Source organism: Rhinolophus hipposideros (genome assembly GCF_964194185.1).
Source record: "Rhinolophus hipposideros genome assembly, chromosome: 22".
NCBI lineage: Eukaryota > Metazoa > Chordata > Mammalia > Chiroptera > Rhinolophidae > Rhinolophus > Rhinolophus hipposideros.
Window position 1 is genome coordinate 26,963,078 of NC_138068.1, and position 11,077 is coordinate 26,974,154.

The following is an 11,077-nucleotide window of genomic DNA, read 5'->3' on the forward strand; positions in this document are numbered from 1 at the left end:
GAACTTGGGTATTATAGTTCCTTGTAAATTTCAGAACATTTTAATTTCTTAAGAAAAATATAAAATGCCAAGGTAAAAGGAAGATGGCTTACAAATCGCACACTAGAGATATGCCTAATATAATTGTCCTGGGTACCTAATTTTAGGATGATTCTCCAATCACACATACCTTTGTTTTTTTTCCAGCATTCATTTTATTTCTCAACTGTTGCCTTTTCAGAAGACCCTTTCCTCTGCCTATTGCGTCTTTTTGTCGTTAGGATGAAGGTGACAGCATATCCCACCTCCCCTCAGGGTGATTCACCCAGTTTTAGCTTTAGAGGTTAACAAGTACGGAAGGACAGGGACTGAGGTTTCAAAAGCACCTAACTCAGACCATCCATCCTTTTGAAGTATTAGTATCTTGATATCCACACCCTGCTCCCTTCCCCCTTTGTAAGTGTGTGGATTTTTGTCTTTTAAAGGAACAGTTGCAAATTCCAAAATGTATAAACTATCAGGGTTGCTATAAGACAGCAGGAAGCTTACACTTATTGATTTTTTTGTTCATTAATTTTATGGTATTAGGAAGGAAGATGCCTTAGAATTCCAACGCTGGTGTTATTATGTGGGGGTGGTTGTGGGGGAGCAAGTGAGAAAAAGAGGAATCAAAGTGAGCTGCTGATGGTACAGAGCGAATCCAGGCCCTTTACTTGCAGAACAGAAACCCAAAGGTTCTCGGACAGCAAGAGGTAGGAGAAATACTTTTATGTGTAAAAGACGGGAAAGGAAAGGAGGAGGACAGTAGAACAAACCTATGGAAGGTTCAGGAAAAAACAAAGCAAACAAAAGACTGTAGATACCTTATTATTTCAACCACAGATAGGGATGTTTTTGGTATCAAAACTCAACCCCCCAGGACATAGGGATATGGGGCAGGAACTTCTCACGGTTGACCCAGGTACATCTGCCCCACGTTTCCAGCATCAGGTTATATATGTAATGTTTCATGATATATGTATACATGTAATGAATCCTGTGACCCAGCACCCATTTAAGAGTAGAAGAGGGTGCTATTAATAATGAATTGAGACTGCAGGCATAAACCAGGGTTGTCCTAGGCAAACCTCCCAGTTACCCTAGGGAGTACTGGTCACCCTAGTAATAGTGCACATTTACAGTAGGGAATGTCCAAAGCTGGAGGTTTTCAGAAGGGCTTGCCTGGCTTCTCCGCAGGCACGCACGTCCTCTACAACCTAAGGCCTCTCCTCTCATAAGAATTCCCAACCCTTGGACCTCCCCACACTACCCTCACAGGCATTCCTGCCTCCAGGCCTTCCCCTATGGGTATAGCTTTTTCCCTCCACTTCAACTGTCTGGAGAGGACCCATCTTCCCAGTCCACCAGTCCACGGATAACCTGCCGTCCCAGTTTTACTCAGTTTTTGCCTCCTGGACCTTGGCCGTCTAGCACTGGGCTGAACCCTGTGACTTGGGTATTAGATGGTTCATAATGACTTAGTGTGAAGGTAGAAACGACTGGGCCACTTTAGGGTGCTCATCCTCGCTTCCTTGTAGGAGTGGTCCCCCCAGGGTAGCTGACAGAGGCAAGACAGCGCAGCCCCGACCAGACCAACCGGGTATGGACAGCTTATGCTTCTCTAACCAGTGTAGGGCATCATAGTACAGGAAATCTTCATCCCGGCTGCCTTCACTATGTTATCTGGTCTCCAGGAGCTTCAATGTGAGCCTTCAGGAAGAGAACGGTAGAGCCAAAGCTTTCTTAAATCATAGCTATAAAGACTAGACCAGCTGCTAGCCAATAAAAATATAATGCAAGCCATAGGAGTCACTTGAAATGGTCTAGTAGCTACATTTAAAAAGCACAAAAGAAACGATTCGTTGTGATAAAATATTTTATTTAACCTTATGTAGTCAACATATTATTACAGACAACAGACAACAGACAACAATCTGTAGTCAATATTTTTAAATTATTAGTGAGATTTGTATTATTTGTTCATACTGGTGTGATTTTATGCCTACGTCTCCATTCAGACTAACCTGATTTCAAGTGCTCAATATCTGCATGTGGTCAGTGGCCCCTGTGTTAGATAGTAGAGATCTAGATGGATGTGCTGCTCAGATCACCTTTCGTTATACTGTGTGCAATTCCTTGCTTTTTACTACTATACAGTTTTTTTAAGTGACCTTAAACTTTGTCAGTCTTTAGGAAATATCCCTGAGTAGTGTGGGTGTTGGAAGTAGATAGGTATTTGGCTAACTCATACTTGCGTTGCTTACATGTCTCATTCCAAAGCTTATTAACCTTGATTTCATTCACTCATTTGTTCATTCCACGAATGTATTGAGTGCATGGGGTTCTGAATTTATTAAACATACAATAAGGAGAGCTTTGTGTATTAAAGATTTATTATGCCTTTGAAAATGAAACTCATCAAATAAAATATCACCATTTGAAAAATGTATCTACCACGTGCTAGGCACTGTTTTAGGCCCTGAGGCCACCACAGATTATAAGAGAGACAAAACCTTGAGTAGGAGATGATAGATAGTAAACAAACAAATCATATATATTATTAGATTCTGTTAGGTTTACCCAGAAGTGTAGGACAAATGAGAGAGAGGGATAGCCAGGGCCTAGGGAAGTGAGGGAAATGCAATTTCAAGTAGTGTGCTCAGGGCAGTTATGGTAGACTGAATTATTGTTCACCAATATTCTCTACCACTCCCTACAGGAGAATTTTTCATCCTCATTCTTTTGAAATCAGGTGTGGTCCTATGATTTAACGGTGGCCAATGATAAGTGAACAGAAGTGACAGAGCTTTCCCCATCACTGCCTACTTCACTATGCTCTCTTCCCTCTGCTGCAGTCGCTAAGCAATACTGACATAGTGGCTGCCCCACTGGCCTGGGTTCCAGGTTAAGAAGACAAGGATGATGACAATCTGCTTGTAACATAACAACACAGAGCTGGAAGTAGTGAGAACTAAACCTTTGTTGTTTTATACCCCTGAGATTTGGGGCTTGCTGGTTGTGTAACCTAATCCATCCTGAAGATACAGAAGGCCTCACTGAGAAGGTAACATCTGAGCAGAGGCCTGAAGGAGGGGAGGGAACCTGTCATGCAGCTGTGTGGGGAAAGCATGTTTCACACAGAGGAACAGCAAGTGCAAAGGTTCTGAAGAGGTAGCTTTCTTGATGCAATCCAGGTTCAGAAAGAGGTCAGATTTTTCAAGGCAACAATGCAGAGGTGTTCGCCCCAGTCTGACTTCCACACAGCCCGAAGGGATGGAGATAGGGCTTAATCTTGTCGAATCAGTGATCCTATTCACTCCTTTTCTCTTCCACAGGAGTGGGTGACAGGAGTGAGAGGAGAAGAAGGTATGAAGGAGAAGAAAGTGAGATCTGGAGCAGGAAGATGCAAATTAGGAGAACAGGGCCCCCAGATCCATGGGCCATTGCCCCTCATATACTAAAAATGGTAGTCACCCATGTAGAGAACATATGAGGCCTCTGAGGTCTGACTGCTGGCATAAAGATGAGTCAGTGCATCCAAACTGCGCTAGTAAGTGACCGTTGATGACCAGGATATGCCATGCACCCCATTCACCATGTCCTTCTCATGTCCATGACTTTTTAGAGCCACATGGGGCCCAGGTAGCCTCCAACAGATAAACCAAGATAGCAGGGCCACACTTAGGAGTGTGCCTTGCGTTGCCCAGATAAAGGGGCAACTTCCCCTCTGACCAACGTAGAAGGAGACTGTAAAAGACACATATTCTTTCTTTCCTTAAATCCTGATAATTCTCCATATTCTTTTTTATTAAATCTTAGATTTCTTTCAGCTCTGCACAGCCTTGAAACCACAGCTCCTCCCAATTAGCAATTGCTAGTAAAAGAAATTCTGGACAAATAAGGCAGAGTGGGCAGTGATTGACTTTGATGCACAAAGGAGACAGAATTCTAAATATCAAATCCATTTAGAGGAAACTTGTTAAAGTTGAAGCTAAAATGTTTCACAGAGATAGAATCCTGCTGTGCACTTATCAACCACAGAAGTGCCATGAAGATTCTCTGAAGAAACCCCTATTAAATATCTGGGTTTCTAAAGGCTAATAGCATCTCTCACAGAACACAACCATTAATCTCAAATGCTCCATGCTAATTGGCTGGATGGTAATTTCTAGATGGTAATTACCATCTATAACTCCTAAAGATATAGAAGCATTTTTAGGTTTATAAGAATCTCAAACATCTCTATGTTTTCTCTCTTTGGTCAAAAGAAAATTTAACAAACAGATGCTCTGGAAGATAGGGGACCTTGAAACAATGCATGCAAAAGTATTACCACAGGAAGCTCTGTCCTCCATTTCTTCTTGCCAATTCCTAAAGAAATTTTATTAACGATAGAAAACATATTGAAATAAAAAGGGAAGTCCCACCCAATTTAGATAATGCCAGAATTGGGACTGGGACCGGGGATCTTGCTGAGAAAATAACGAGGTCTGAGAAGGCAGGAATGCATAGTACCAATGGATGCCAGCAACAAGAGCATGGTACAGGGATCGATTGCAAAGGGGAGCTTGAGACAAATCAATACATCAAAATGCAGTGGGATTCAGCATTTACTTCTTCCAGAATCCATTCTTTGAGCCAGAGTTCCTGCAGGGGAAAGGGGCACTACTGACATGTTGGGGAAGGATGATTCTTTGTTGTATGGGACTATTCTCTACATTGTAAGATATTTACATCCTCGACCCTGCTCACTAAGTGCACATAGCACTTTCCAATCACTGACAAAACATCTCCCTAAAGTAGACATTACTGTCTTCTAGTGCGAGTTACAAGTCTGGGCTATATCAACAGGTAGAATAAGGTGGGGTTTGAACATAGCTATGAGAGTGCACCACTAAGAGGAACTGGCTGAGTTATCAAAGAGTCATCCTTTTGTCCACATGTATGAGGTCTGACAATTAAGTTCACGAACTTATTGCAATGATGTTGCCAACTTTTTTGATATCAGAGGGATTATTCATTATGCATTTGTACCAACTGGACAAACAGTTAACCAAGTTTACTATTTGGAAGTGCTGAAAAGGCTGCATGAAAAAGTTAGACAACTTGAACTTTTCACCAACAACTCACGGCTCTTGCATCACGACAATGCACCAGCTCACACGTACTGTCTGTGAAGGAGTTTTTAGCCAGTAAACAAATAACTGTATTGGAACACCCTCCCTACTCACCTGATCTGGCCCCCAATGACTTCTTTCTGTACCCGAAGATAAAGGAAATATTGAAAGGAAGACATTTTGATGACATTCAGGACGTCAAGGGTAATACGATGACCGCTCTGGTGGCCATTCCAGAAGAAGAGTTCCAAAATTGCTTTGAAGGGTTGACTAGGCACTAGCATCAGTGCATAACTTCCCAAGGGGAATATTTTGAAGGTGACCGTAGTGATACTCAGCAGTGAGATGTGTAGCACTTTTTCAAGAATGAGTTCACGAACTTAATTGTGAGACTTTCATAGGTGCATCAGGAAGAGAAGTAATTAGTTTTATATGCTGGTGAAGGAACAGTGATGTCCAAAAGGCCACACCAACCATGTGTTCAGAGAGATGGCTTTGTAGTTGGTAGTAAAGCAAATTTTAAAAGGAAATCAAAGAGTGAAATGAACTGGAGAAGTGCCAAAGAACTGACGCAGTGAATGACTCAACCCATATTGTTATTGCTCTTCTGGAAAGGGCAAGGAGGGTTTCTTTGAAGATGAGTTGCAGTTGGCTTGATATTTGCATGAAAAATAGAGGAGACACACTAGTTTTTAGGGTTTCTTTGGACACTGAATTTAGGATACTGAATTTCAAAAATTAAATATAAAAATTAAACTCAGATGGAAATTCAAAACCCTTCATATCAAAGTTATTGACCAGTTACTTAATAAGTACATGCTATGCTACTTGGCATGTTCTGTACAAATGGCTGCCTTGGGTGGGCAGTTTCAAGACCTCTCCACCGTACCCAGTGTTACTGCCAAGCGTCTCACTTCGCTTTTCCACTCTTCCCATTGACTCTTCTCAGCCCCCATCTTCCTGCCTTACCACCTCAGGACCAGATCATCTGTGGGAAAGGGAGTGGGAAGGGACACCTCCTCCTGCCATTTCAGGTCCCCTTCCCTTCCCCTCTCAGCTCTCTAACAGCAGTACCATTTGTTAGGCAAATAATGTTCGCCAAGCCCTCGTCTAGGTTTTTTCTTGTTGTTTTGTTTTATTTTTGGTTTTGTTTTTATTAAAGTAGGCCATCACAGGAAGTTTTAAAGATTCTTCCTCCAGAGATTTGTTTTAATGTTTTTCTTGAAACAATCTGAAACTCATAGAAAATTTGCAAATACAATACAAATAACTTGTTTTCATTAATTATTTGAGAGTTAGTTGCCAATCTGATGCCCACCACCCCTGATTTTCCCACAAACAAGGACATTCTCCTACCTAATCCCAATGCAACCATCAAAATCAGGAAATTAATAGTTATAACATTACTACCATCTAATCCTCAGCCCCCATTCAAGTAGTCCCAATAATGTTTTTTACAGCAAAAAGATCCAGTTGAAAATCATGTGTTACCTTTAGTTGTCCTATCTCTTTAGTCTCCTTCAGTATGGAACAGTTGCTCAGTCTTTCCTTTGTTTTTATAACGTTGGCACTTCTGAAGAGCACAGGCCAGTCATGTTGTAGAATGCCCTTCAATGTGATATTGTCTGACACTTCCTCATAGTTGGGTTCAGATGATACATCTTTGTTAGTACTATCAGAGAAGTGATTCTGGGTCTTCCTGTTGCATCTGGTCAGGTGGCACATGATTTTGTTTTGTCCCATTAACTGGTGCTGTTCACCTAGATCACTTGATTAAGGTGATATTTGCCAGGCTTCTCCTCTATAACATTATTCTTTAATTAGTAAGTATTGTATGGGGAATTGCTCTGAGACTGTAAATATCCTGTTCCTCATCAAACTTTCAATTATTTTGTGGATTCGTGGTTTAATAAGTGGTTTGCAATATGTTACTCTCATTATTTATTTTGATGCCCAAGTTGTTTCAGATTTGGCCACAGGATCCCTTTCAAACTGGTCTCTGTGCCCCCACCCCCTCGCTTGACATGCCCCCACCATTCTTTGAGCATTTTTGAACAGTAAGATGTTCTGCGCTCATCTTGTCGTTTCCTAGCACCGTGCTTTGCTGTTGGGGCTAATTTTGTATTGGATTAACGAATGCTAGTCCACGTGTGAGTCTGTGTGTCTCAGAGAGCATATATCCACATTCTTTTGGGATGCCCTAATGCTTTGGATTATATGCTCTTCTGTTCCCTGTGTTACCATAGAAGAGACATTGTTTAGTAGAACTCTTGTTTTATAGATGAGAAAGCTGAAGCTCAGAAAGGTGGTATGGCTCATTCAAGGTGACATAGCTAGCTACTAGCAAAACTAGAATCAAAACCCCAAATCTCAGCTCCTTTTCTAAAACTCCACCCACTCCATCATGCAGCTTTCTTCATCATTAACAACCACAGATATTTTTATTATAACTAGTAATTGAGTTAGCAGGGGTTGGGAGTGGGTATGTGGAATTAAAGCTAGTAATTTATTAAAGCATATATCAAGGTGAAAAAGAGGAAAATATACTATTTTGATTTAAAGTATAAAAATTTAAAGCATAAAACTTGTGGCTGTATAAGGAATTCAGCAAGTTACAAGTTAATTATTTGTGTAAAATCTTTTCTAGAACACAATTATAGGAAAGTTCTTTGTTTCATAAGACCTAAGAGATTCCTGTGTTAAGAATTAGTCGTGCCCAGAGAGATACAGAAAGTTAGATCAAGAACTAGGATTTGGCTCGAATTCTGGTTTATTATTGTTTATTATTAAATCACTTAGTTTGTTTGTTTAAATAAATAACACAAGGTGGTGCTTTCAATTTAGAGATAAAGAGTCTCTAGGATTATTGTAGGGAGTAGAAAAAGAAATGTCTGAACTGCATAGATGCCCAGAATTGTCTGCATTAGGGGTCTTCACTGTGTGCTATCGATCCCTTTGGAATCAGGTGAAGTCCATCAGCCCTTTCTCAGAATAAAGTTTTTAAATGTATAAAGTAAAACACACAGCATTACTAAGGGAAAATATTGAAATGTAGTTATTAAAATACTTAAAGAACAAATGTGTGATATTGTAACGAATATATGTTTTCTGAAATTAATGCTTAAATAATAAGATCTTGTGTCAGGACTAATAACTATGGTGATTTCAAAGTAGTGTGTCTTAGTTTACGTGGGCTGCCGTAACAAAATACCATAAACCCGTGGCTTAAGAGAAATTTATTTTCTCATAGTTCTGGAGGCTGGAAGTTAGACATCAGGCTATCAACATGGTCAGGTTCTGGTGAGGTCTTTTGTCCTGGCTCGCAGATAGCTGGCTTCTCTCTGTGTCCTCAGATGGCCTATCTTTGATGTGTGTGTATGGAGAAAGAGAGCTCTCTCTTGCTCTTCTTATAAGGCCACCAATCCTATCAGATTAGGGCCCCACCCTTATGATCTCATTTAACTATAACCCCTAAAAGCCCCATCTCCAAATAGTCACATTAGGGATTAGGGCTTCAACATATGAATTTTGGAGGAATATAATTCAGTCCATAGCATAGTGATAGGCGTAAATAACATTTCAAACTATCTTCAACATACCATAATATTGTTTGAAAATAGGTGTGATCTATTGGTGAAAAGTCACAGGTACTGCTGCTAATGGGTTTATAGCCTATATTCATCATGGAAGGAAATGCTTAATTTCAGGTAGAGGTTAGTGAAAATAAAGACATGATTTGTTTCCTTGTCCAAGTTCACAGTTACCCTGAAACTTCTATACAAGGTTAAGAACCCCTGTAATAGGCAAATAAAATGTTCTTGTTTTGAGCAAACAAGAGGAATAAGGATGGTGGGCATGAATTCTGAGATCATCTGATTCTACCCATTGCCCGTTACCCAGGACCAATAAGTGTGTTGAATTGAAAAGAGACATCATCTGTTCTTGTTGACTTTCTGGTATTTTCAAATATGTGTTCGAGTATTGGGATGTGTTTTGTCTTGCAGACACCAGTAACCTAAATATTGCACAAAGAGATTCCTGTACCTCTGAGAATTTCTGCCTTGACCCTTCTGTGAAAGGCCAACCAGAGACCAAGACAGAGGATGACGGACTCCAGAAATCGCTGGATAGATTCTATGAACTGTTTGGCCATCCACAGCCTGCCTCTGGAAATCCACTCTCCGCATCTGTCTGCCAGTGCCTGTCTCAGAAAATCAATGACCTGAAGGGCCAGGAGAGCCAGAAGTATGCCCTTCGAAGTTTTCAAATGGCCCAGGTCATCTTCAACCGGGATGGCTGCTCAGTCTTACAGAAGCATTCCAGGGACACCCACTTCTACCCACTGGAAGAAGGAAGTGAGTCTTTGGATAACGAGACGCCAACTCCAGGACTTTCCAAAGATGTTATTCATTTCCTCTTGCAGCAGAACATGATGAAAGACCCATAACAGGTGTCTGGTGGTGAAAGCAAGCTGTATGGAGGCTAGCCCCATGGGTGTCACTGTTGGTGCCCCCTTAGGTCTCTCTTGTCAGTTCTGTGTGCCCAGCCCCCAGCTAAGTGCTCTACAGTCAAAGGCCAAGTACTGTGACCAAATACTAGAGCAAGTTCGGCCCATATAGAGAGCCATCAATGTCCGGAAACTTTATAGCCACCAGGCCATGCTCCTTCCCACCCTGCCCACCATTCCCCTTGGCCTGAGCTCAATGACTGACGGGTTTGGGAATCAAAAGCCTAGCTTCCTTGTCTCAAGGAAAGACATGCTCTGAGGCATAATTTATGCTCCAGAACTCCCCTCTGAATTAGGCTGAGGCTGGGACTTCGCAGGATAGCCCACTCTGCTGACTCCCTCCCTTTCCCGGTCCTCCTACTGGTGTCCCTTGGAAGCCTTTCTTTAATAAATCTCTTGTACCTGAATTTGTGACTCAGAGTCCATTTCCAGGAAAACTTGACCTAAGAGAACAAGTCTCCATTAGGTGAATTTTTAAAGGGAACAAAGCCCTATGCTGAATCAAATACAAGAATTATACCAAGTTGTAAAACTGCAACCATGTGATTGAGAACATATGTCCCAGAATAATATAAAGATTTAAATACGGTGCCAAAAAGTGCATCACGTCTTAGTCATACCCTTGCCTCACCAAAGCCAGAATTGCCTATTTTATAATATTAACTGGGTGTGGAAGGAACATTTGAACCATCTAAAATAACAGCTAAAATTCACAAATTAAAAAAAAAATAAAGTCTCTTCATCTCCACCAGATTGCAAATGTGAAAGGTGAGGAGAAAACAAATGTGCTCCACCCACCAAAGTATGCGTAAGCTCAATTATGATAGGCTAGGCAGATGCCATGCGGCCTTGTTAGTTTGTGGTGGAAGAGGAAAAAGAAGCCTTTGCCCAAGTGGCCTCCTTCCTCTCATTATTTTTGCTTTCTGCCTCCCTGCAGCCAGCACCTTCTGTCACCCTTTGAACAGTTGGCCCCTCACTCCTGTCCTACCCTGGCTTCACCCGGGAATAATTTCTTTTTTTATTTTTCAGTTGACATACAATATTATATTAGTTTCAGGAGTAAAATGTAGTAATTAGACATTTATATACCTTACGAAGTGGTCCCCCAATAAATCTAGTACCCACCTGGCACTGTACATAGTTATTACAATATTAGTGACTATGTTCCCTGTGGCTATAACTCACCAGTCCAGGCTTGCACTAGCAGATGCTCTGTTCTGCAGCTGTGTTCTGAACCCCCTGTTTGAGACTCAGTTGGTAGAACGACATCTCCTGGCACCAAGTACCCTGAAACTGTCATTGGAAGCCTCACAGGAATTCCTACTTCGTCAGTTCTCCAAATTACATTCATAGAAAGGGTTACATCACATGTTTGGGGAAGTACAACAAGAGAAGCTGGCAACACTTCAATTAGATTTGGGGAAACTTTAGGTAT

At 41.3% G+C, this 11,077-nt stretch overlaps 1 protein-coding gene across 2 annotated transcripts in view; it reads left to right on the top strand.

Annotated features, from left to right (window-relative positions):
* Positions 1–10,347, top strand: part of SHLD1 (shieldin complex subunit 1) — a 64,765-nt gene extending 54,418 nt beyond the window's left edge. Inside the window, exon 3 of one of the 2 annotated variants that reach the window (XM_081033797.1) lies at positions 9,140–10,347. In XM_081033797.1, the coding sequence (XP_080889923.1) occupies positions 9,140–9,582 (443 nt within the window). In that variant the 3' untranslated portion in view covers positions 9,583–10,347. The remainder of the gene's footprint in view (positions 1–9,139) is intronic. The other variant, XM_081033796.1, reaches the window with a different exon arrangement.
* The last annotated feature ends 730 nt before the right edge of the window (positions 10,348–11,077 follow it).